Source organism: Sardina pilchardus, chromosome 24 (genome assembly GCF_963854185.1).
Source record: "Sardina pilchardus chromosome 24, fSarPil1.1, whole genome shotgun sequence".
Taxonomy (NCBI): Eukaryota; Metazoa; Chordata; class Actinopteri; order Clupeiformes; family Clupeidae; genus Sardina; species Sardina pilchardus.
The window spans coordinates 25,109,642-25,134,544 of NC_085017.1; the positions used below are offsets into that span (position 1 = coordinate 25,109,642).

The window sequence follows — 24,903 nt, forward strand, 5'->3', positions numbered from 1 at the left end:
CAGATTAGGCTTTCTGAAGGGGGCTATAGAAACCATTAAAGGAACACTTCACAGTTTTTCATATTTAATTAAGACGAGTTGATACATACCTCACATTTCGATGCGTGCACTCACTGGCTCTAGCGCGCGGCGCAACTTTGATAGCACTTAGCTAGCCCAGTTAATTCATTAGGATCCAAACAGAGATGAAGTTAGAAGCGACCAAACACCTCCATGTTTTCCCTATTAAAATACAGTTACACCAGTAGTCACACGACCAAGTATGGTGAGACAAAGTAAAACGTGGTGCATTTCTAAGCAGGTAACTATATTGTGTGGCGGAATAACATTGGGAGCACTTATAATAGTAAGTAATATCCTCACTCCAAAGTGAAACTGAGAGTGCAAGAGTGAGGATATTACTGCACCACACAATATAGTGTGTAGCGCAAGTGCTATTAAAGTTGCGCCGCGCGCCAGAGCCAGTGAGTGCACGCATTGAAACGTGAGAGGTATGTATCAACTCGTCTTAGTTAAGGGAATAACGTAGTTTATTTAAAAAAAACGGTGAAGTGTTCCTTTAATACTAATGTATTAACATTACTATGCTTGCCATAAACCATAAACCGCAGTAAAATAGGTTAATTAAATACATTTGAATTACCTAGCAGTGCATGAAATACAAGAATGCATTCATCAAAACAAGAGAAGGTCTTTTCATCAGTTTAAAAAGACCTTGATTTGCACTTAGCTGTGAACTCTACAGTAGGTCAAGGGTGGAATGACGTACAACACTGATGTAGGATGACTCAAGTTAAGACTGTTCAGAACTGAAGAAGCATAGGGGGAATAAAGAAAAATAAATAAATAAATAAATAAATAAAACCTTGAGGCATGTGCTTTTCTGTGCCAACACTAGCCACCAAAACAGTCCTATGCATCTACCCTCCGTCCAACACACTCACACAGAGAACTACAACAAAGACCACACTGAAAATATTTAGTGGCTTCATCTCAACCCATTGCAAAGGATATATCGATAACATGAGGGATAAGGAGAGGCGCTACTTCTCACATGACACGAGATCCCTCCTCTGGGCCCAAGATGAAAGATGCTGGTGTCTCTACAGCTCCTCCTTTAAGCTCTTCAACAGTATTTGTACTTTTCGTCTTTCGTTATTCCTTTCTTCACTCACTCTAGGGAATGTGAGTTCATTTCAGTGCCTCACTAAGCCGTTAGTTTTTCCCATTTGTCCCATTCACGGTTTTACTCTTTGCAGGTCCTCCTCTTCTACGCCTGGATGAATGACTGCTACTCCCAGAGCACCTTTCACCTGTCAAGTACCAGTAATAATGGGATATTTTTTTTAAGACCCATACAGGTGCCCAGATATCCAGACAGGTCTTTAAGTTGACCAAAATGTGAAATTTGCACAGGGTGCAGAAAGAATTACAACCACAAGAGGGCAGACTTCAAGAATCACAAAAGCCTACCTTTCAGCTCATCCAAGATGCCTCCACTTGACTCATTGAAACTGTTGTCTTCACATTCCGATAGGCTCTGTTGAAAAAAGAAACATACGCTTCAGTCAAGAGTCCATGTCATGATGCAACAGACACACCACACCATACACTTGACCGTGTGCTATCAAAATAGGTTTGATGATGACACCAGCTGTCTATAAAAATATCACTTGGTAATAGTAATATAATGCATATTGTTGTTTCAAACTAGCAAGTTGTTTGTGCTTCTTTGGGATTGTGTAAGTCAGTGAACCCACCTTCATACTAGATCCAGGGCTCTGCTCATACCACACCATTCCATACAAGCACAGAGACGTTATGAAGGCCTTTGGGGTAGAGAGCGGAAAGATATAAAAACACTACTGCTTTGTAGGTGGCTTGTGTTCGCTTTGGCTGCCACTCTAAGCACTCCAGGCCAATAAAGCACTCACAATTTTAGAGAGCATCAGAGAGGAGAACAGAAGAGTATATATGAAAGCATGGCCAAACATAGCAATGTCTCCACTGCCACTGTTCCAGTCTTTGAACATTTATAGACTTCAACATCACTTGTAAAAATGATATATTTATCCACCAAGAAAGTACGTCTGTGAGACATAGAGAATAAAAGAACAAAAGAGAAGATAGAAAAGGAGACAGAGAGAGAGAGAGAGAGAGAGAGATCCTTACCACACATAGAAGCCACCACACCACGTACAGGGCCTGTGTTTTGGAGAAGAGGTCTTGGCCAAACTTAATACATGCGAGTGCTTCCAGAAAGGCTATGGCTCTGGGTAAGGAGAGAGAGAGTGATGCTTTCAGTGGTCTCCTTTGACTGTCAATACACTCAGATTTTAAAACATGGTTCACTTATTTACATGATGTAGATGAACTTATGAACTCTTATTAACTATAAGTAATTTGAGTACGACAGATTGATTATGAATGAATTCTGTGCTACAATTCTGGAAAATTGTCAGGGACGGAACAAATGAAAGAAAAGGTAATGTTTTTTCCCTGATCAACTCTAAGACACAAAAACTACCAAACAAGAGCAAGCCGATTATGCATTTTCACACAATGGGATTTTTCTTTTGCCAAATACCCAATCCCTCATCAAACACACACACACACAGGCATGTTAATTCTGGTCAGCAGACTAGACTGTCTGTAGGTCCACAGTGAGAGAGAGGATGGGGAGAGAGGCGGGCCGTTGTTTGGCGTTTACAGGAAGCCAGCTGATTAAATAAGTACTGCCAGCAAGTCCCCCCGCCATCCCCTAAACTGGGCACCCACAGACACTAGCACTGGCAGCCATGGCTTTAAGAGAATGCCTCCATCAGCAGTTTCCCAAAGGGCTCCTAGACAGCCGGTACTGGACTGTGTAACCAGCTACCACACGTGCACACACACACACACACACTCAGCAATTGTATTTTCAAGTTCAAGATGATCATTGGCCCAGTATGCCAGGTGGCACAGAGGAGCTACACTGCAGCACAACTCTCTGTAGTGAAACACACACACACACACACAACACACACAGAGTTAAGAGTCATTGCACGAGAAAACCAGGCAGAACAAGCAGGAGGTGGGAAGAAGGGGGTCGGCCAAATCGGCTCATACTTTGTATATGTGATAAGTATGTGGAACTATGAACAGCCATATACTTAAAACCCTCCAGCTCTTTTTTGTTATGGAGTTCTGGGACCCGTCTCAGAGACCCTCAAAAATCCAACAATTCATGGATGAAAATGACTGAAATTGCCATTTCTACCCTAATTATCCTGATAAAGATATGAACACGAGCTTTATGTTTCCATAGAGCTTAGGTAGAATAGTTTTAAAGACCAAAAGGTGCACTAGGGGGTTATCTGCACCACTGAAAGCAGAATTTTCATCCCTCTAAAATTGGTCATTTTTAGGAGGCATTATCTCACATTCGCAGTGGCTTTGGTGGATGGTTTTACTGTTGCTGGACAGAGGAACATCTTCTGATTCAAAAACAATGGTCGTCTAATTGGGCCACACATAATGTGCGCCGAGCCAGGAGGGTCTTTCCGGTATTTTTTCGGATTTTGGAGTATAATAAACCAGGTAATAATATCTCACTATAGGGTAATTTATGGTCAATTTTTGTGTCACTGTATGACAAATTGTTAAAGAAAGCTTTAATTAACTAGAAAAGCACTCAAAGAGTGCAGACCTCTGCATGCATTGATGCTCTTGGTTGTCATACATTTGAAACTAGACTATTCAGATCGTCACCGAGTGGCCATACCATGCCATTACATCGCAAACATCTGGCATTAAATCTGTTTGTGATGTAATGCCATGGTATGGCCATGTGATGGCGATCTGAATATGGTTTATCATAGGCCAAAACACGACAAATTCTGCTAAAGACCCTCCTGGCACAGCACACATCATGTGTGGCCCAATTAGACGACAATTGTTTTTGAATCAGTAGATGTTCCTTTCTCCAGCAACAGTAAAACCATCCACCAAAGCCACTGCGAATACGAGATAATGCTTCTTAAAAATTACCGAAATTTAGAGGGGGGGACATTCTGCTTTCAGTGGTGTAGATAACCCCTTGGTGCACCTTTTGGTCTTTAAAACTATGCTACCTAGGCTCTATGGAAATATAAAGCTTATGTTCATATCTTTATCAGGATAATCAGGGTAGAAATGGCAATTTCAGTCATTTTCATCCATGAATTGTTGGATTTTTGAGGGTCTCTGAGAGGGGTCCCAGAACTCCATAACAAAAAACAGCTGGAGGGTTTTAAGTGTATGGCTGGTCATAGTTCCACATACTAATCACATATACAAAGTATGAGCCGATTTGGCCGACCCCCTTCTTCCCACCTCTGCCTGGTTTTCTCATGCAATGACTCTTAAATCAAATCATATTGCAAAGCACCGCTAAGTGAATATAGCGATCTGATTCTGTAAGTGCATGTCTAACGCAGAGTCTCTCCCAAATCACTCATCAGTCACCAATACTTACTCCCACACACACACACACACACACACACACACACACACACACACACACACACACACACACACACACACACACAGCATTCTCAATTACACAGAGTGATACTCACCCAAACACCCAGCACTGTGTCCCCACTCGTTTGCACTGTGTGTCTGTGAGGTAGGCATAGTACTGGCTGAACGGTTGAGAGAAAGGACAGGACAGGACAGAAACCACACAGCACAGTGTTATTGCATGTTTACATTTTGCATTGCATGCCATGAGGCCGCATTTGTAGTAGTGCTGCCGCGATTAATCGACATAATCGAACTAATCGATTATGAAAATTAGTCGATGCCATTTTTTTTAGTCGACTAATCGTTTTGCTATTGACCCCCTATTTATTTTTGGTCTCTCTGTTATTAACTCTGCAAAAGTAGGCTGATATTGATATGAGCATATCTATATCTATGGCTATATGTCATGTTTTGGCCCTTCAGTTGAGTTAAAAATAAAATGGACACAACAAAATAACGAAAACTTGATTTTTTTAAAGAAAAATAGTCGTTTAGATTAGTCGACTAATCGAAAAATTAGTCGAAAGATTAATCGTTAGAAAATTAGTCGTTAGTGGCAGCACTAATTTGTAGTTAGACTCGTACCGTACTGTGGGGGCAGTGATGATGCCGATGAGCAGGATGCGACACCAGCTTAGGGCGTGAGATGCCTGGAACACAAATATGTGCTTCAGGAAGAACGTGTTCAGTTCTGTGAGCTGGGAGAGAGGAGAAGAAGTCAGACATGAGCAAGAGGGTCAGAGAGACAGAGGGAAAAAGAGAGAGAGGAGAGATAGAGAGAGGGATATTATTTGGGCCTGGCCATATTTATTGTGCTCAATAAATAAAGTAAAGTAAAATAAAGTGGTATTGAGATTATCCAAAATACATACAATGAATGGGTACGTAGTTCTGAAGTTCGGAAATGCTGCTATTACTACACAACAACACTAACATAACATGAAAAAATGGCAATACCACACCTGCCATATGATCATGAAGAGGTAGATGCCTGCAACTCTCTGAAAGGAGGACTTGGGGTCGAACCAGCGCACATATGTCCAGCTGGCTGGAGTAAACTGCATAACGGCCCGCTTTAGCTTCCCAGAGGTAGTATGGATGTCTCTGCAAACACACAGGCAAACAGTAATTGATAAAAATAGGAGCTACCACATAAATTAACTGTATAGACATACAATTTGTTCATAAACTTTACTGAAGAATTTAACTCATAATGCATGAGTGTTGTGTGTGTGCGGACCACAGATAAATGCTCATTGTCCATGTGTATGTCTTGATACTAGTATGAAACAATGCATATCAGAGACTATGCCTTATCTACATTCAGCCTTCTGCATGTGTGGCGCATTAGTGTGTGTCTGTGTGTGTGTGTGTGTGTGTCTCACTTGATGCTGGCCCAGCGGTAGGTTCGCATCTCCAGGAAGCGGCAGACAGTCATACCCAGCCAAATGCCGCCTCCATTACACAACAGGATGTCCAGGATCACCTGGTCCCACCAGCACTCAGCGAAATTAGGCAGCAGATGCATGAAGAACAGCTGTGAGGAGTGTATAAAGGCATTCAGGATGAATGAGAGGCGGAGAGAAGATTTGTGCTCTTAAACCAGCCCTACCTACTTGGCGTCACTAATCCTACTAGGGTGCATATCCCAAAACCATAGTTGCTAACCTGTTGGCAACTTGGATGGCAATGGGAAATTGCAATGCAAGCAACAAAGTTGCTAACTTAGTTAGCAACTATGCGTTAGTACACTGTTGGGCTCTGACCTATGACCCTAGTGTTACCTCCGTGAGCTCCCAGGTGATGCTGATGGTCCAGCAGAGGCCGTAGCTCCGGATGAGAAGGGCCTTCATGGCCCAGCCCCAGAAGTGGCCAAAGGCAAAGATGTCAAAGTGGCTCATGATTCGCTCCCAGGTGATCACGTGACAGTTCACGGCATATTCCTGTCAGGCAAAAGCAAGAGATGGAAAGTGAGGTGAAGAGAAAGAGAGAAAAAGAAAGCGAGAGAGAGAGAATGATACATTTTGAATTTTTTTTTTACATCTTCTGACTATCTCAATACATTTCTCCTGCCTTTTACGATGATAAAGTAGTAACTAGTATGAAAATGAGTGCCAAATAGATCATAAATTAATTTGACAGCAGGACACATAGCACCAATTTCAATAGTGGGCAGAGGACAAGGCACCCAGTTAGATAAAGAAACAGCTTCTTTATCTAACTAACTACTGTTTATTTTTGTCTCTTTTCTGTTTCTTTTATTAACTCGTGTTAGGGAGTGGATTGCTACTGGCGGACTGTTGTCTCTGTTCTAAGAGCAAGTTCTACGTAAAATCTGGTATTACTGGTATCTCTTTACACTGTTTAATCATATTTCATTGGATTACATCTCATCGCCCCATCTCAACTGCAACTGAGTATAGGAGAGAGCCCGTCAACAGTGGATCCCCCTCAGTGACACTGAATCTCCAGAACCTCTCTGCTCCCTCAGTCTCCATACATGGGTTCATTAAAATGCATGCCGACCTCCAGTGGAGCAACTGGCTCTATTTCCTAGGAAGTATCCAGTGATGTTGTAAAGCCATTACTCTACATCTCAGCATAAGGAAAACAGGATTGCACAAGAAAGAAGAAAGGAACCGTGAATAAGTGCAATAAGAATGTAAAAGGTGTGCCACACGCCCACACCACACCGCACGAAACTAGGCTAGAGATCTCTCTATGATCGTACTATGTTTAAATAGGCTAATTAATATTCCAGTCGCTTATTTCTTTCCGGTGGAGCGTTAACTGTGTTGTAACGGCATCTTCTGGTATATTCGGCTCCTTACATCTTTACACTGACACTGAATATCTTGTTCGCCCAATGATAACAATTTTATGCATAAATCCTTATTTATCGCAATGTGCTGATTCACTAGGTGCAACACCCAACTGGGTCTGTGTAGACACCAATTACATTAACAATAGCACCAGGTTCAGACACACCTGGCTCTACCAGAAACAAACAAGCCCGAAGAGAGCCTTTTGTGCACATAGCCTATTGTCAAAACATAAGAGAATGTTAAATCATTAAGGATATATGCAACACAGACATGCTAGCCAATATCTAAAACATATCCATAAAAATCTGGCTAAATAATTATGTTATACTTAGTGGTAATGTGGTTATTGTATCCCCCTCATAATGTGCACTTAGAATCCAGTGGGACCCTAGGAAGTAGTGATGGACACAGAATGGTTTAGCATCACTGACCATAACATCTGACTCCCGTGTGGCATACCGCAGGTTAGGGTCCAGCCAATACATGAGCGTCTTCACTTGATCCCAGTTCAAGAAGATGAGGAAAACCAGGAAGAGGAAGTAAAGAACGCTAAGACCTAAAGAAGAGGAAGGCATCAGGTAGTCAAACAACAGATTTGTTTTTTAAATCAATAATCAATTAACCCTTAACAGCAGAGGGGATGTAATTCTGGGCACTGTACTCACCAAAAACCATTCTCCATATTACAGGATGTGGCCTTGTAAAGGGACCTTAAAAGGATTAAATGCATAGAATTCAAAAGTACAAAACAAACTGTGAACCATGCTCTCTGCAGTAAAACCCCCCCACCAGAACATTAATGCCCTCAGCAGCACACAATGTTACAAAAGTCTTTAAGTTGATTTGACATGGATAATCCAAGACTGTTTTAGGGACAGAGTAACAAAGGCTACAAACACACAACAATAAATTGTAGGGGCATCTGTCTATCCTGAAAAAGTCTGCTTGCTCATTTGAATCTGTGAATGTATGAACACAACACAGTTCAGCCCACCCTGTCAAAGGTCTTAAATCATTACAAGTAGCCCGGTAACAGACTTCCAGTCATTAATCCATTCCAATCCCCTCAGAGAGCAGAGCGCAGAGCAGGTCGACTCAACCAAGATCAGGCTGGTGAAGCGTGTCTTACCGTTAGGGAATGCCAGGACACTAATGACCAGGAAGAAGGAGACAACCAACACTAGTCCTACTCGCAGATTATTATCTGGGTTGGCATCATCTCTGCCAAAGAAAAACAGAAGTCTAAGTCTATGCCTTTTTAGAAGGCCTAGTGTCAGACTAGCACACTGACTTGAAGCCATCTTATAATTTTGAGGATCATTAACAATGTAGCATTTTAGGCCTACAAAGAGGCCAGCTCCACATCTAGCAGTTAGTATATATACGACAAGAATGCAAACCAGCAACAGGGCTGGTTTTGACATTAAAATAATCCTTCAATCACAGCCAATATAAAACAGATAAGTTGTAGCATTTAATTTATAGAAATATCCGGATCTGAAACTATAAACTATACTAATAAAATAGTGTATGGCATAGGAATCAGCTTTGATCTATCCAAACTGATCTCAGCATCATGCAAGTAGGCTATCCATCATCATCAGCATGGTACGACCATACATAATTTACCTGGTAAATGCGAAGTACATCAAGCTGAGCACAGTAAACGTCAAAAGGGTGATGGTATGTGGTTTATAGAAAAACTCTACGGTGATATCCTCGACTTGTTGCTCGTTTATCATTCGAAAATGTAGTTTATAATTAATGTCATCTTTGCTCAGCGTCCGGGATCCCAGGGTGGGCGCCATCACTTCAGTGTCAGGGTGACAAGAACAAACTTTCAAACCACTAGCGAGCAGGACAAGAGGCTGTCATTGAGCAAGCGGAATGTACCAACACTTTCAACCGGAGGTAGACACCATTTAGAAAGTCCTATTGAATTTCGGTCTGTAATGTTACAGAACGATATAAACCTATGATGTTGGCAAAAAATGAGTTATACTTTGTATGAAGTTGCAAAAATGAGGTTATTTTTTGCCTATGCATTCGGTTAATCTTAGCCAGCCACACCCCTTGTGATATGGTACATTCAGGACTTCCGCAACAACGGAGAGGACATGTGAGGACTCCGTGAGATAAGGGTTTGTTGAATTCACGGAACGGACTGTCGACCATCAACTTAAGTATGTAGAGATGGTGTTGTATGATGCATGATTAACATTGACATGCAGGGTTTGTTGTCGTTTGTGTTGCTACTGTAGTCTTACTGACGTCTTAATTCTGGTATATTCAACGAAATACCCGTCAATGTCGCAGTCCGCATATTATCAGGAGTGTTAAACGCTGCGTGGGGCTAATCCTTTCACTGTCTATGGTCTAATCAGCAAAATATGTATTCACGAGATCTAAAACCATACAATTGATGTGTGCGCTGTATGTGCATTCAAGTCCAGCATCACGACCATGGAGCCAACAATATGTTGAATAGAAAGTTCATCTCAACATTCACTGAAATTGATCAATGCATAGCCTACTTGATAATCAGAGTCGGTGACTTGTCACTGTACCATCAACAAACTGTTTTGTGTATTTTTCAGAAGCTGCCCCATGTTTCCCCCTAGTATGCAGCTTTGTCAACGATGTGTCCGGCTGCTGAGAAGGGGCATGATATCGGTCATCACCATCAAACACCCCCCTACCAACTATGCTGCTGCCTTTCAGCAGCCTTTGGATGATCACACAACCTCAATGAAACGCATGTGCAGCAGTTTGACACTGCACCGCAACCTACATAGTGGTCAGAGATCCTCACTGACCTCAAAAGGCACGTTTGGAGTAGGAGCACGTCGAGGCTTGTGTGAATCAGCTGCACAACATTGTCAGCTCAAACAACATGACTGCGAAGAGCCAGAGGCAAGAAGTATAATACCCCACAAGCAGGGACAGGCACCCAGCATTAAACTCCCTTTGACAGCTCTGGTTGGTAAGTATGCAAACGTGCATTTTGACTATTTCACACATTTTTCAAATGTCCATAGTGTCTTAATGTACTGTCAATAGCCAGTGACGTTTGGATCTCTATATTTTCTGATGCAGATTTGGAGGATGTCCCACGACTCTCAGCTCTTGAGGAAATCAGTGATGAGGAGGCCATTCAGATTGTGGTGCCACATGCTTTGCCTCCCACCTCATTCTCTCTCAGAGACTACGTTGACCAATCAGAAACACTCACCAAGCTAGTACAACTAGGTACAACCTGCAGATATTTCCAGTGTTCCAACTGATTATTTCTCAAACAGTGGGCTCACCTACTTCAGTTGCGAGACAGACAAGCCATTTTCACATTAGAGGATTGTAAGAATACAGCTGAATGCATCCCTCTTGTGAATTCTGAAGGCAGTATCAATTCTGTCTTTTGGGGCCTTACTGTACGTACACACCGCCGCCGACTTGAGCTTCCAAAGATACAGGAAGTCATTCATTTTCAATGGAAGCCGGCTTCTCTCAAGCGGCGTCGCGTTTTGGGCATCTTGTGCCACTTGAGCGTCTGAAGCATCCAAAGCTTGCCCCAAGCGTCCCTTCGCAGGGCGACCAGAGCTTCTTGGAAGCTCAAGTTGGCGGCGGTGTATACATACAGTTAGATGTCACAAAACTGCACACCTTGCTTTTAGGTTTTCTGTGGCTGAATGATACATTGTATGTACTCACTTATTGTATTATTAGTGCTCCACTAATTTTGACCTTCATTCTCTGATCTTCAGGGGTAGACCTGTGGAAGCTGGAGCAGCGACCGAACGTAGGCTCCATGCTGGTGAGGCTGGACTTCCAGTCCGATGTGGCCCCTCGACTGCTCTTCTTGAAGGACCTGGGGGTGCAGGATGGCCAACTGGGCTCTATTATCACCACCAACCCCTTCATCCTCACAGAGGAACTGGACAAACTGAAGGCCAGGTAAAACTCACTCCCCCTTAACCACACATCAAATGGTGATACTTCTGTCTGAGATGACTGAAGTATGTGTGTGTGGGATGGGAGAGTTGTGTCTCCTGGACAGTAAAATCAGTTTTTTATTTATTTTCTCAGAAAGTGTTTTTCTTAGTTATATTAAATGTGAAATCCAATCAAACCAATGCAACAAGAAAACAATTATTTTGGAGACCTACTTCTATGCTCACTGCAATGTATTATTGTCAATGAAAACGTAACAGCTCACTGATGCCACATGTGCATATTTCTATAACAATTTCTACATTTACAGAGTCTCCTATCTCAAGGCAAAGAAATTCAGCTCAAGTTCAATAGCCTCTATGGTTTCTAAAGCCCCTTATTTGCTGAATTTCAATATAAAGAGGATGGACAATCGTCTAGGCTTTTACCAAGTCACCTTGGGTCTCAACTCTGAAAAGGTAAAGGTCATCCTTTAAAACATGTCTCAGTAGTTTTTATATCAAGCATTTCACTAAATAGTATACTTTGTAGTTATTACAAAACTGGCCTCCCATCCTCAAAAGTGATATTGTGGTTCATGACCTTATATGTGGTATATTTTCAGACAAGGGACATCATCACTCGTCTCCCCAGACTCCTGTGTGGAAGTCTAGAGCCAGTGAAGGAGAACCTGAAGGTATGAAACACTTCAACATACATACTCATGAAATGTATTTTCATATAAAAAAATTGAAATGGTAACACATGACAACTTTGTACTTTTCATTCATTACAAAGATAATCATTTGATAAGGAAGACCACATAGACAAACTCAAATGCCCATCATCTCAATTTCACACTTTTGCCTTTCTGTTTCTCAATCAGGTATACGAGCTGGAATTTGGATTTCGTACAAATGAAATACAACACATGGTCACTGAAGTGCCAAAAATATTGACCGCAAACAAGACAAAACTGAACAAGATATTTAATTACATTCACAACACCATGGGCATTCCCCATTCTCTTATCGCCAAATTCCCACAGGTAAACTGTTGTTTGTTTCGGTGTTACTATAAACACATTGTCATGAATGAAAATGAATAATAGTGGACATTATAATACAAATAAAACATTGGATACATTTTGCTATAATCTTGAATAATGATCTTCTCTGTTAACCACAAGTATGGATTTGTTGGGCTTGTACGGTAGTGTACATCCTCCTAATTTATCACTGTTCCTCCCAAAGGTACTGAATACCCAGTTTTTGCGGATCAAAGAGAGGCACCTTTTCCTGAAGTATCTAGGAAGAGCACAGTATGACCCTGCTGAACCAAACTATATTTCCCTAGAACGCCTTGTGAAACTCCCAGATGATGTCTTCTGCACCAGTGTGGCACTTGCCACAGTAGATGATTTTGAATGCTTTCAAAAAACTTTGTAGTCTGTTTACATGTTTGTCTTGAATTCTGCTTATTTTTCTTCATTGCATTGTGTTAACAAGGCATCAATAACAGATGGAGTTGTAAGCAGTTGATGATTTTCCAACACTTCAATAAACTGCTTTGATATAGTTTTCTGAAGAATTTTCTTTGAGCTTTACACAATTTTATTTTATCCATAATATTTCTGACTGTTTGATCTTTACACTTTCTTGTACAGGAATAAAAAGGAATTAAATGTATAGTGGGCTCTAAATTGACAGACAGGAGTTTGTATGTCTGTTTGTTGGTGAACCAAGTCCAACCATGTGAATTGATCCAGCATAGCTATATAGTTTTCCAGATCCACAAAGATCCACAAGGTCAACTTAATTCAGATTGGTGCCATTTCTGTTTAATGAAAACAACCTCCTCTCATACAGATATGTAGCGTTTGACAGAATTCACACACTGGTATCTTTATTTTAAAAAATCATCCTTGAATTAGCTACAATGTCGCAGTAGCCTAAGCTTTCATGGGCCGGCGTGGGAAACAAAATATCCTGTGGGATATAATGTGCACATCAAGAAGTTGCTCATGCATGTGTTTCACTGTCTTTTGTCAGCTTTTATTATTAACTGAGGCGTCGCAGTTTGCAAAAGTAGATGGGTCCAAAATTGGCAACGAGGTGAGGCAACACCATCACACCAACATTTAGGTCTGGAGCAAAATGGAAAGTGTCCTTAAAGAGAGTGGTGAAAGGCTGGAGATCAATTATCTCTGCAGTTATTCCCAGTTCCTGGTTTGCAAGGCTCACTGCCTGCTCTACCACACATTGGTTTTGTAGCTGTGACAGAGTACAAGTGGAATACACAACCTCTCCTCCTTTCCTTACAGCTTGGAGCCCAGCCAGTAATAGCTGAGTCTGACATAAAGGTAGATTTCGCTTCTCTTTTGTCCTTGAACGACTAAATATGTTATTGTCCTCTTCTACTAAAGAGTGCCTGTCAGTAGTACAGGGAACATCCACCAGGACTTTGTCAAAGGCATTTTCTCCCAGTTCATGCCACTCACGTCCATCAAAAGAGGTGATGTACAGCTTATCCTCTGAAAGGAGGTCATGTGGAAGACAGGAATTGAGAGTTCTTTGAAGACGAGACATACGAGACCCCGACAAGTCATTAGCCCAAATGAACCTGGCAGCTTGTGTTTGGAAAAGAGCTAAAGTCTTCCCACCTGGAGCAGCACACAGATCCAATACCGACTCTTCTTTCTGAACATTCAAAGCGAGGACAGGTAGGACAGAGGCTGCATCCATAAGGTAGTATCTCAAAAAGCCAGAACTATCTAATGTTGCTGGCTTGAAGCGAGATATGTCCCCTTTGGGAAAAACCAAGCATTTCACGTTTGGGCTGATGGAGGCTATTGTTAAATCACGGCAGGTCCCTTCGTTAACAGTGTGCTGATCGGCTCCTGTAGAACTTGAGGCAATAAAATCCACACACCCAAGAGATTGTAGATCTGTGACAGTGTCGGCACACGAGAAGTTGTTGACCAAAGCACCATATTTACGCTCAGAGAGCAAGCTAACACGTACCGAAGGCCACAGCTCTCCAAGTTCCATGCTGTATATTGCGTCAAAGTTCTGCAGGGCAAGATTAGTGGCAGATAACTTTGGTTGAGTCGCTGCCCATTTAGTTTTTACCCGATGCCGTTTCTGTGTGAATTGTACAAGATTTCTTAGTTTGTTGTGTAGCATTCCTTGTGCAGACAAGCTATTCCACAGTCGTTGAGTAGCCATGTTTCTTGTTCTTGACTCGTATCAGTGTCAAAGGTCAAATCCATAGACCTAAAAGAAAATCAGTCAAACACGTGGTTAGGACGGAACTGCACGTCATATTACCCACAATCCTTTACGTACTTCCTTAGAGTTGAAAATGGCGGCGAGGGCACCAGGTAAACTGATAGGGTTTTAAAGTCGTTTATTTATCTATATTTTCATGATGAACTATATCGTCGATATTGTGACTTTAACTGTGATCAATTAACAGGCTGTGGTTGTATTGTCGTAATAATGTAAAGCATATTTCTTTCCGGAGTGTCCTTTACTGTATGTCCCCTAGCGTTAGCTAACTGTTATGTGACGTTAGCTACCGAAGAAATATAACATGCTAGCTTTCGATGGAAAACCAGGTTACTCATAATGGTTGAAATCAACCATCCCCTTTCAGCGCTCTAAAGGACACTGGAGTGACACTGAAGTAATGTCTGAAAGTTAAATAAGTGTTATGCTTTCACATTAGCTAGCTATTGCGGTTAACGATGTTGGCGTAGTTATATAACGGTTCAGTGGCTATCGTTGGTTAGCAAGTTTTTGTAACCTCTAAAGGTTTTTACATTTCGTGGTGACGACTTTCCAAAAGATGTAGCAGCTACCACAGGATCTCATTTGACCATTTAACGACTTTAACCTGGTGTTCAGCAGTGGTATAACTGGATTGTGTATGGTTTGCTTTGATTCAGGTTGTGTTGTTCTCCATAATGCCTATTCTATATAAGGAAAGTTCGGCATTGGGTTGCTGCAACTGAGCATAATTTAGCTGTGGTGAATTTCTTTAACATCTGATGTTGATTCTCCCCAGCTGCTACCGGCAGGCTTCTGCTTGGATTCCGTAAATGGTACTACAACGCTTGCGGTTTCAACAAGCTCGGTAAGTGATTCCTCACCTTTTGATGTCAACAATGAACAATTCTGATCATCCATGCCCCTCGCACATCGAGTCACTTGTGGATCAATAATATTACAACCTATTTATTTAACCAGAGGCGGACATCCCGGGTTCAGAGAGTAAAAGTCCTGCCAAAGTATTTGATCCAACCATTTAGTAAACCAGCTCATCCTAATTAGCTGCTAGGTAGATCATACTATTAGTGATATCACTTGTGTTAAGTGCACAGGTAGAAAGAATATATGGCAGGACTTTTATTCTCTGGAACCAGGAATGTCCGTCTCTGTATTTAACACCCATGTAAGAAAAAAGAAACAGTGACCGAACTGCATAGCAGTTGATAGACATGTTGTGAAACTTGTTTCCTCTGGGATATTTTGAGAATCAAATATGAGCGCGCTTGTGAACAGTTTCTAAACTGTTTTCACATTGCAGGTCTTATGCGAGATGACACCATTCATGAGGATTCTGACGTAAAGGAAGCCCTCCGTAGGTTACCAGAAAACGAGTACAATGACAGAATGTTCCGCATCAAGAGGGCCCTTGACCTCTCAATGAAACAGGCTGTTCTCCCCAAGGAGAATTGGACTAAATACGAAGAGGTAAGACCACTCACGTCAGGTTAAAAACATTGATGTTGAACTTATGCCATCTCAGGCCATGAATCTTCCAGGTTTTCATTTCAGTAAACATGAGTGTTGCAAGGATTATTTTGTGGTTCATACTATGTATGTGTGCCATATCAAATTGTGGCTATTTCTATTGTAACATCAAAATGAATAGCATTTGTATGAGATAACAGGTCCCCGTTCATTTTCCCCTCTATGGTATTTTTCTGTAACATCTTTCTTTTCACTTTTTCAATTTTTTTGTGTATGAGAACGCATTCTTTGCCAAAAATAATGTCTTGTCAATCCAAAGTGCCGTGGTTCATATACACTGGACAGCCATTAGGACTAAACCAAGTAGAGAGTAGCATAAGGACGTGTTTTGTGCACTACCATTTAGAACATTTAAAAGTATGTGACTATTTAGTTTTGTCTGTTTTTCTGTCTTCATCAGCATGCCTTTAAGTTGTGTGTGCTTGTATTTGTGATTCTTACAGGACAAGCACTACCTAGAACCCTACCTGATCGAGGTGATTCGGGAGAGGAAGGAGAAAGAGGAGTGGAGTAAGAAGTAAAGGGATTGTGGGGGTTGCACACCTGATTGTGGTCTGGTCTCTGGTGTGATGTATTTAAAAATGAAAGTGTATTATGTTGTCTGGTCTCTGTAATTATTAAAGCCTCTTTTAACTGAAAAGTCCAGCTGGCTTGTGCATTTTTTTTGTCCAAGTAACAGAAGTACTCAGTGGAGGTAATTTATGGCATGTCCCAAAGTTATTTTAATAAACTGGGTTGTATAGACAGACACCACGCTGAACAATTTTATTCTGAGTTAGCATCATAATCCAAAACATTTACATTTACAAAGATATGAAAAAAATCCAAAGCAATAACATATCTTAAAATATTGATTTCAAATACAAAAGGATACATTGCTGTTGTGACCTGTAGTTTCTCAAGATTTGAGACAATTTCAAAATCTATCTACATTTTCCATCTACAATTATTGAACATTTTGGATGCTTTAATTCTGCACCCTGTCAATTAACTGCAATTGCATCTTCATTCTTAAAGTCTTGCAGCTACGTAACATTGACGATGGTCCACCTATTCTGCATACACTTCCTCAGCAGGTTGTAGCCACACAGAACCAAAAGCTCTCAGTTCATTTTATTGCTCCATCTTGGTCTTGTAAAAGTCTATGCCCTTTTCCCCCTCCATCTGCTCATTTGTTGCAGTGCATGTATCTGTTTGCACGCTTATTAATCTGGTCTTTTCTCAGGAATACCATTCTTTTTGGATCTGCCCTCTATCCAAGTGCTTTTCTTCACCTTTCCAAATTCACTCCATCCCCACATATCTCTTGTCAGTTGACACCCCATCCACCCTCCTCTCTTCCACCAAATTTACTCTGTCATCCTGCGCTCCCTCCTCGCATCCACCTCGTCTTGGACTGTGCCGATGAAATTGCCCACTACGTCTTTGAAAGAATTCACCATGAACACCCCGAGCTCGTTGGACGTCTCGTTGATGTCGGCGTCGTACACGCCTAAAAGCGGGGAGCACACCTCCACGTGGCCCTTCCCCGCCTGCTCCAGGATGCCCACCAGCTCGGCCCGGGCCTCACGGAACTTCTCGCGGTCGTACTGCAGCAGTGCGCCGTCGTCTAGAGGATAGGTGACGTTTTCAGAATAACAATCTCGTGGCACTGGGAGCTCTATGTACCTACAGGAGAACAGACAAAGCTGTGTTGAGATGAACCCCCCAAAAAACGCAATGAATGACGAAACCAACATGCGTACCGGTAGTTCTGCTTATCAAGTGTTGAGCACCTAAACTGCACTACATTGTCAGTAGGTACACTCTTAAAACGAATGTGTTGGAAACAACACAAACTGTGTTGTCCCTATCTGGATACAGAGATGTGTTTGTTTTCAACACATTCATTTCAAGAGTGTAAAAGTAAGACTGTAATAATATGTGAAGCATTACATGAGTGTTATAGCGAGAGGGGGACCATATGTAAAACAGTGTGGTGGTGAAAATGATCTTTTTTTATTTGTCATGTCCACCAGCAGTACCTGAGGGCATGGTAGTGTTGGGCGAGCATGTTGAAAATCCTCCGAAGGGCAGCCCAGGTCAGCGGGTTGCCCAGTATCTTGAGCTCCTGCAGGTGGTTACAAGGAGTCAGAGCCCCCAGGAGCAGCTCCAGGTGCTCGTCTTCCAAACCACAGTCCTCCAGACCAAGGCTGCACAGCGTGTCGGCACAGCGATGGAGGAGTTTCCGAAAGGTGTTCGGGAAGAGATCGCCCACCACATGCCCACTCAGGTCCAGGCGAACCAAGTGCTCACTGTGGAGGCTGTTTGCCAGGTAGGCCATATCAATTCCGTTTAAAGAGCAGTTAGCAAGCTCTAAACACTGGAGAGGTGTGTTCAAAGGGCTGGAGAGAGAAGAGTAACGAGCAAATGTTGGAGGTCAGAGACAGAAGTAGCACACATACTAAGGGCAAATAACTGGTTTGGCACTCAGCTTGATGCGGGCCACTAGTTGTTGCCAGATTATGTCTGGGTCAGCCAGCCAACATTCTCTAAATGAAAACAACTCAGTTCAGTTGTGCAGTCAGTCAGTCAATGGAACAATGGATAGTGCGAATATAAATGTTGTGGAAATTAAACTATATCTGGTTTTATTGTAGTCTAATGCAACACACTAACACTGGGAATTAAATCCAGGCATGTAGAAAATCCTCTATTTTAGATCATCACTCATTACATACCTGAGTAGTCTTCGAAGGTGTCCTGTTAAAGTTGAGAAGCCCAGGTATAGTTCCCTCAGGTGTTTCAGCTTACTCAACAAATCTCCCAGGACCCCGAACAAGTCCATGTCCTCGGGTCCGAGGCGCCTTACGTCCAAAGCTCGAGCGGGGAGCGTGAGGGATCGCAGTTCTTTAAAGTCCATTTTAGAGAGGATGACCTCCAGGTGCGGAGCCTCAAGATGCACGTTGTGGACCACCTCCAACTTCTCAAGCGCTTCGGGCTCGGCGAGCCGCACGAAATAAACCAGATTCCTGACGGAGAGTGAGTCGGCGCGTAGGGAGACGCAGTGGAATCTCAGTGGACAGTGATTCCGCAGAATTAGCGCTTGCGACACCACTTCAAAACTGCGGCCAGTGACGAACGCCTCCACGCGCACGTCTATCTCTGTGTCGAATGCTGACGGAGCTGAATTACCGGCTTGCATAGCCACCATAACCTCATAACACATTCGGGTCAGAAGCTCTGTACGCGCCCATCGGCCTAGTGTTTTCCCACATTTGCACGGTTGCTGCTCCAGGTCCTGTAAACCCGTCAAGTCGACAAGTCGCAGAGATTTAACGTAAGTGGTTTGTGGGCTCAATACGTAGTCCCGAAGACCCGTGAGGACCGCCTCAAGGCATATACGACAGGTCCGTGAGGTGAGGTCTTCTGTACAGTCACTTGTAAGTTCTAGCAACCGCTTGAGGTTTAGTTGCGGAAGAGGCCAGGTCTGGACAAGGTCGTGGAGAAACGCGGCCTCCTCTCGCAGGTAGGCGGCTTTGAAGAGCAGGGGGTACAAGTTGTGGGAGAGGCAGCTGATGTTCTCATGAGCGTTTGGGCCGCTGCACACGAAGCTCTCCGCTGCAATAAAACGTAGGGACCTCATGGTCGAGGAGTGAATGCTAGGCTAAGAGTCAACAGCCCAGCAAAGACAGTTGGGCGTTGGGATAGAGAGCGCTACTTTGTTTTGGTTTTCTTTGTTGACAGGCACATGGGCACGTCAGTGCTTTTGTCAGCCGGCGAGTCAGTGCGCTGTGCTAGACTTCTGGTTAGCCTTTGTCTGTGTTCATTTGCCTCCGTGTAGATACTCCTACGGGGTGCGTGAGGGGGTCTGTTATTTTTAGAAGCAGCTGTCTCGGCCTCTCGGCCTCTGACAGTTCGTCTATTTGAGACTTTCATCAACAGGTTAGAACGCAACAACCTTTCCACTTTCCCTTAATACCACACGCAACCCCACACAACTACCCCACACATCCCCAATTTCCAATACTTGAAACAGCTAATACATACTCAGTGTATTGTTAGGTGCTATAAATACTTGTTCTCACACTGCACTGACATAAAACATTTCTACCCAAGGACAGCCCCTCTATCCACAGGAAGCACCTAAAAGTCAGTAAAATTCCAAACATATTACAGCAATAACCACCATTGCAATCATTTTCACTTTAAATAACTTGACACTTTTAATGTTACCCTGTAGCTATAGGGAGGTTGTCCTTATTGTTGTTGTTGTTGTTGTGACACCTGACTCCATGCTGCAGGATGATGGCCAAGATCCTTTTGGCACAGGCTGTACCCACAGATGCCTGTCTGGCTGTGTGGCGCGTCAAGGGCACTACTGGGACTGGGTTCTGATTATGGGGAATCTGCAAAGCAAAGGTGTATGAGAAATATCTATAAATCCCATCAACCCGATATGTTGTGGGATTGGGTGGGTACAAAAATAAGTAGCCTAAGTGTAGGTTAGGGACGGCTCTTAGCAATGGCTTAAGTGTGTGTGTGTGTGAGAGAGAGAGTGTGTGTGTTTGCAAGCATGGGAGTGGGTGAGAGAACACAGAAGAGCATTGAAGGAGAAAAAAATATTGTTACAAAAATGAAAAATCTCTCACCACACAAATGAACACAATCTCTCATTCTGTTAACACACACATGCAGCCTCCAGTGTTATAATAAAATGATCATTAATAAAACAATGTTTGGGAAATCAGTCTGTTGCACCTGTGCAAAAGCAAAGCACTGTGGTGCAGATATGTGCGTGACCGACAGAGTGACAGCAGGACCGATTCATGTGATTCTCCCCAATGAAATTAGAGTGCATGCGGTGACTAAGCATCAATTCCACATCGACCATATCTAATAAATCCATGAAAAACCTTTCTCCCGTCTCTTCTCAACAATCTCCCACGCAAGCCACAATGTTTTTACAACCCTCCTACAACACACACCACTTGTCCTGCTGTTATCCCTATCTATTATTCCTTGGCCCCCTTTCATGCTCTGACGAGAGCAGAAGCACATGGTGCTCTGTTGTCTTTGCTGATGCCCGTGGAATTATGAATGCTGCAACGAATGCACATGCTTAAGGGATACAGCAGAGACGGGGTGTGTTCAAACAATATGTCCATATTTTTGGCCTGATTGCAAAATTATGGTCATTAAAGTTATGGCATACAAAAAAAAAAAATATTCCTCACACATAATGAGGGCCCACCATGGATTCAGCTTCATCTTCCGTGCTCATTTATAGAGACCAACATACAGGTGTCATAGCCTAACAGCATAGAGCGTAGAAACTTTATAGAGCTCCCAGTTTGACGTCTCTATAAATCTTTCACTTAAAGGCATAATTTTATAGCCTGGGTGAGCCCAAACAAGTCTGGGTGCATTTGAATGTGCTCAGAATAGGTCTTGTGCAAGCAACACTACAATGTTGATAAGAGACATGCAAATAATTTGCTTACAGACTCCTGTGCCATTTGGCCGTTGTTGGGTTACTGACGTCTTACATGGGCGGAGAATAGATATAAATCAGTGAACCCAATAACCCCATGGACAAGGTCAGAGAAGGGTGGCAGCAGCAGACAAATCTCTACGCTACAACAGGCCTACTACTCTGCACCGGAATCACTACAGTACAAACAGAGCCGTATGGCTGTGAATACAAATGCCGAACAGCGCCCCCTGGTGACTATAGACTCAGATGGCAACTTCCATATTGTGACCATTTCTTCTCCAAGTAATTTCTAACAAACAGATCACCTCCTTTTAAGAACTGATAATGCAGAAAACATACATTAGTTAGTATACAAAAAATGATAACACTAATGCAATAACCATCTGCATTAAGGACTAGACACATACTATTTATTTTGTTTCACAAAACAAAATATCTGATATTGGCTGTCCATATGTACTACTTATTTTTAAAAAAACATTACAAAAGTCAGTATTTTAAAAGACCTCAATGGAGAAGTCTGTACAGCACCATGTCTTCAGGTTTATGGCACCTTTCAACCTTCCAAAACACTGATCCCAATGTTAAAAGTCATTTTATGTCACCCTGTAAAAAAGTGTATAAATAATACTGTGAGCACACATGACACAGTGTTTGTTGTCCAGTACTTCCATTAGTTCAGGCCAATGATGCACCTTCTTCTGCAGATGTGTGTCCTTTCTGTTATAGTAAAAAAACACTAGTTGCCTCCACCAATTGTTTCCTTGACTGCAACAGTAGGGGTAGGTCCAATGTGTGTCCAAATGTAGCCCTTCTCGGGCCGTATGGGCATGGTTGGAAAGGGACTGCTCTTTGACTTGAAGTACTCTGAAGGCGCATGGCAAACAAACTCAAGATACTCCATCTTCCTTGGCAAATCTTCTTCTGGTCCTAAAGAGGAGAAAAAAATTTTTTTGTTAATTTGTATCAGAAGTTATTTAGGCTTTTGCCATGTCGACAGAGGCAATACTTTAAGGACTTACCAATGATGTACGTGCCCGGGTCAAAGTGATCTCTTGGACTGGCCTGTGTGGGGATCAGCCATGTCAATGCCGCGCTCTTCTCACAATACTGGTCCTGTATAAACCCGCGGATCTGTGCAAAGTATGGCTTTCCATCATCTTCATCTACAACTTTGATGACGTCCCCTATTTGAAAGTACACCCCCTAGAAAAAGAGGAATGACACTCAGTTCATTGAACACACAGACTGATAGATAGATAGATAGATAGATAGATAGATAGATAGTTTATTGATCCCCAAGGGGAAATTCAAGAAAAATTAAATGGCATGGTTGCAGACAGACTTAAACGTACCTTGTAAAAGATAGACTCTGATGTTATGATTGTTGAAACGGACTCCGGAGCTTTGATTGGCTAAACAAAAACATGCATATATCAACATAAGCCGGTCAGTAAAACTGTCAGACAGAGCGTTACAACATGTCTCTGAGACTACTTACATTTTTCAGTTTGAAAATGTGTCTTCTGCCTTTTCCTTTAGTCGAGACCTTCTTCTCAGAAGCTGGAGCCTTGTACTTCGTGCTTCTCAATCGTGCTGATCTTCTGTGGATCTCCTGTTTCGACTGCAGGCAAGATAGAAAATGGTGGGAATTGGAACAATGTAATCTTTGAGTGCTGGGTGTATCATCGATTAACAACTCTTTATCAGTGTTTGCTTATGAAGATCGCATACCTGTTTTCCTCCACCATTATTCTGTTGTACGTTGGAGGATGCTGACGGGCCGGAGGGTCCCCCGATTGAGCTCTTTACTGTGCAGTTGTTGCACAGAATTTCCCCCTGATTTCCTTTCTTCCACATAGAGGACGAATTTGTTTTGCACACCGCACAGCATGGTTTCAACCCCAGCGGCATTTCGTCTTGGAGTGTTGGGGTCTTTTGAGCAATATTACGTTAATAACCAGTAGGCTAATATGTTCAATTTAACTGCTATGAAACGGGTTTATATAGTTGGCCAGGCAAGCAACTTAGCTTGCTAGCTAACGTTAGCAATGCATCAGTAGGCTCTTGCTTTCTAGGATCTTATGAATAAAAAGTGGTTTACCGTAACGTTAGTATAATGTGATAACTACCGACAGTCCCTTTCAACGAACAGAGGTTTCCTGGGCGCCCTTTTCATATTTAATGTCCTTGGTAGCTAGCCAAATTCCTCCTGAATGGTGGTACACAGGCGAAGTTGTGGCTGTCCAATATGAAAATAGAAAACTTCCGGTGTCAACAGCCCATAATGCACCACTTGTGTCGGGGTGATGTTTCCGGATGTTTCCTGGCGCCATCTTGGAAAGGTCTACTTGGTCCTTTTATTTACAAGCAAGCCACATAGCCTACTAGCAAAGTGTTTCTAGAACAGTACAGGTGCAGGCTACAAAGCTAGATTTGATAGAATCTACTTAAATTGTTTATTTTTCATAAAGATGCATCTATGAAGTCTTTTTGCTACTACCTAGTAAAATATAGGCTGTGTGTGTTCTCTTCCGTAGGCCTATGGGCCACACATGAAGGGAAAAAAAATGCCGACATGAACATTTTGAGAATAAAGTTGACCTAATATTTCAACTTTATCCCCAAATTTAAAGTCGACGTGTTGAGTTTAATCTCGTCACGGCAAAAATATTTTCTTTTCTTCATGACTGGCCCTAATAGCCTGCTCCATACTAGCCTACTCCCTCTCATCCAATTGTCGCTCGACAAAAACTAATTGAAATCTCCAGCACCATGGGAGCCCCACGGATTCTACTAAAGGCTAATATGGCCGAGGGAAGTAAAAATAACATGGGAAAGAATCACAATAGTTGATGGATGAATGAATGAACAGTTCACCCACTGTGTCATATGTCATATATTTTATTACACAAAATGAATTGATATAGGAATACAATTTTTCCTAAAAAATACTTTACAGAAATAATGTATCTGAATCTATTCAATATACACAAGATCATATTTGAAATAAAAGTTAACCTTAATATGATTCACAATTTTTGAATTTTCTGTGAACATACTTTTTGTTCTCTCTAGCACGGTACTTGAAGAGGTTAAACAAGTAAGGCTGGGATCCAGAGTAAAGGATTACGATTTCTTAGCGATTTAATTGCAGAACACAGGGTAGGTCTATTGTGGGCTCAGTCTCAACTCCTTAGTTGTACAGTATTACATCACATCTAAAATCCTAAGTATGCACAACATATTCTTTTTTGATGCCTAGATGTTAATTTTAACATCAAGAGTAGAAATGTATGCAGTCGACCACATA

The 24,903-nt window shown here is 42.2% G+C and overlaps 6 protein-coding genes across 6 annotated transcripts; 2 read left to right on the forward strand and 4 right to left on the reverse strand.

Annotated features, from left to right (window-relative positions):
- Positions 1–550: 550 nt before the first annotated feature.
- ptdss1b (phosphatidylserine synthase 1b) lies at positions 551–9,178 on the reverse strand. Its single transcript, XM_062529540.1, has 13 exons — positions 9,000–9,178; positions 8,500–8,591; positions 8,036–8,080; positions 7,802–7,926; positions 6,330–6,488; positions 5,931–6,082; positions 5,508–5,649; positions 5,131–5,243; positions 4,599–4,664; positions 2,173–2,272; positions 1,761–1,829; positions 1,474–1,540; positions 551–1,313 (listed from the first exon to the last, which is right to left on the reverse strand). Exons 1-13 carry the CDS (start codon positions 9,176–9,178, stop codon positions 1,216–1,218), a joined length of 1,407 nt encoding a protein of 468 aa, XP_062385524.1. The 3' UTR covers positions 551–1,215.
- Positions 9,179–9,468: 290 nt separating this feature from the next.
- mterf3 (mitochondrial transcription termination factor 3) lies at positions 9,469–12,874 on the forward strand. Its single transcript, XM_062528962.1, has 8 exons — positions 9,469–9,553; positions 9,968–10,353; positions 10,467–10,619; positions 11,132–11,321; positions 11,629–11,776; positions 11,923–11,994; positions 12,184–12,345; positions 12,551–12,874. Exons 2-8 carry the CDS (start codon positions 9,978–9,980, stop codon positions 12,743–12,745), a joined length of 1,296 nt encoding a protein of 431 aa, XP_062384946.1. The 5' UTR covers positions 9,469–9,553; positions 9,968–9,977; the 3' UTR covers positions 12,746–12,874.
- Positions 12,013–14,526, reverse strand: nsun4 (NOP2/Sun RNA methyltransferase 4). Its single transcript, XM_062528963.1, has one exon. It carries the CDS (start codon positions 14,522–14,524, stop codon positions 13,358–13,360), a length of 1,167 nt encoding a protein of 388 aa, XP_062384947.1. The 5' UTR covers positions 14,525–14,526; the 3' UTR covers positions 12,013–13,357.
- Positions 14,527–14,588: 62 nt separating this feature from the next.
- LOC134072333 (cytochrome b-c1 complex subunit 7) lies at positions 14,589–16,754 on the forward strand. The gene is made up of 4 exons (XM_062528966.1): positions 14,589–14,679; positions 15,366–15,434; positions 15,888–16,054; positions 16,558–16,754. The coding sequence occupies exons 1-4, from the start codon at positions 14,661–14,663 to the stop codon at positions 16,633–16,635; spliced, it is 333 nt and encodes a 110-aa protein (XP_062384950.1). The 5' UTR covers positions 14,589–14,660; the 3' UTR covers positions 16,636–16,754.
- A 111-nt stretch (positions 16,755–16,865) lies between these two features.
- Positions 16,866–19,904, reverse strand: lrrc14b (leucine rich repeat containing 14B). The gene is made up of 3 exons (XM_062528964.1): positions 18,835–19,904; positions 18,139–18,498; positions 16,866–17,782 (listed from the first exon to the last, which is right to left on the reverse strand). The coding sequence occupies exons 1-3, from the start codon at positions 19,737–19,739 to the stop codon at positions 17,464–17,466; spliced, it is 1,584 nt and encodes a 527-aa protein (XP_062384948.1). The 5' UTR covers positions 19,740–19,904; the 3' UTR covers positions 16,866–17,463.
- A 2,075-nt stretch (positions 19,905–21,979) lies between these two features.
- On the reverse strand, positions 21,980–23,840 carry gatad1 (GATA zinc finger domain containing 1). Its single transcript, XM_062529320.1, has 5 exons — positions 23,325–23,840; positions 23,092–23,214; positions 22,946–23,005; positions 22,613–22,796; positions 21,980–22,520 (listed from the first exon to the last, which is right to left on the reverse strand). The coding sequence occupies exons 1-5, from the start codon at positions 23,502–23,504 to the stop codon at positions 22,330–22,332; spliced, it is 738 nt and encodes a 245-aa protein (XP_062385304.1). The 5' UTR covers positions 23,505–23,840; the 3' UTR covers positions 21,980–22,329.
- Between the last annotated feature and the right edge of the window lie 1,063 nt (positions 23,841–24,903).

Bases quoted from the DNA above. Each gene is read 5' to 3' on its own strand.
- nsun4 (XM_062528963.1), bottom strand. From the start codon at position 14,524: ATGGCTACTCAACGACTGTGGAATAGCTTGTCTGCACAAGGAATGCTA.
- gatad1 (XM_062529320.1), bottom strand. From the start codon at position 23,504: ATGCCGCTGGGGTTGAAACCATGCTGTGCGGTGTGCAAAACAAATTCG. The intron at 23,215-23,324 runs GTATGCGATCTT...TCTTGCCTGCAG, and splicing joins ATAATGGTGGAGGAAAACAG to TCGAAACAGGAGATCCACAG. The intron at 23,006-23,091 runs GTAAGTAGTCTC...GTTTTTGTTTAG, and splicing joins ACATTTTCAAACTGAAAAAT to CCAATCAAAGCTCCGGAGTC.
- LOC134072333 (XM_062528966.1), top strand. The intron at 15,435-15,887 runs GTAAGTGATTCC...TTCACATTGCAG, and splicing joins TTGCGGTTTCAACAAGCTCG to GTCTTATGCGAGATGACACC. The intron at 16,055-16,557 runs GTAAGACCACTC...TGATTCTTACAG, and splicing joins ATTGGACTAAATACGAAGAG to GACAAGCACTACCTAGAACC.
- ptdss1b (XM_062529540.1), bottom strand. From the start codon at position 9,178: ATGGCGCCCACCCTGGGATCCCGGACGCTGAGCAAAGATGACATTAAT. The intron at 8,592-8,999 runs GTAAATTATGTA...TTTCTTTGGCAG, and splicing joins ATGTACTTCGCATTTACCAG to AGATGATGCCAACCCAGATA. The intron at 1,314-1,473 runs GTAGGCTTTTGT...GGTACTTGACAG, and splicing joins CATCTTGGATGAGCTGAAAG to GTGAAAGGTGCTCTGGGAGT.
- lrrc14b (XM_062528964.1), bottom strand. From the start codon at position 19,739: ATGAGGTCCCTACGTTTTATTGCAGCGGAGAGCTTCGTGTGCAGCGGC. The intron at 18,499-18,834 runs GTATGTAATGAG...TTCTCTCTCCAG, and splicing joins CACCTTCGAAGACTACTCAG to CCCTTTGAACACACCTCTCC. The intron at 17,783-18,138 runs GTACTGCTGGTG...GTTCTCCTGTAG, and splicing joins CAACACTACCATGCCCTCAG to GTACATAGAGCTCCCAGTGC.
- mterf3 (XM_062528962.1), top strand. From the start codon at position 9,978: ATGTTTCCCCCTAGTATGCAGCTTTGTCAACGATGTGTCCGGCTGCTG. The intron at 11,322-11,628 runs GTAAAACTCACT...CTACATTTACAG, and splicing joins CTGGACAAACTGAAGGCCAG to AGTCTCCTATCTCAAGGCAA. The intron at 11,777-11,922 runs GTAAAGGTCATC...GTATATTTTCAG, and splicing joins TGGGTCTCAACTCTGAAAAG to ACAAGGGACATCATCACTCG.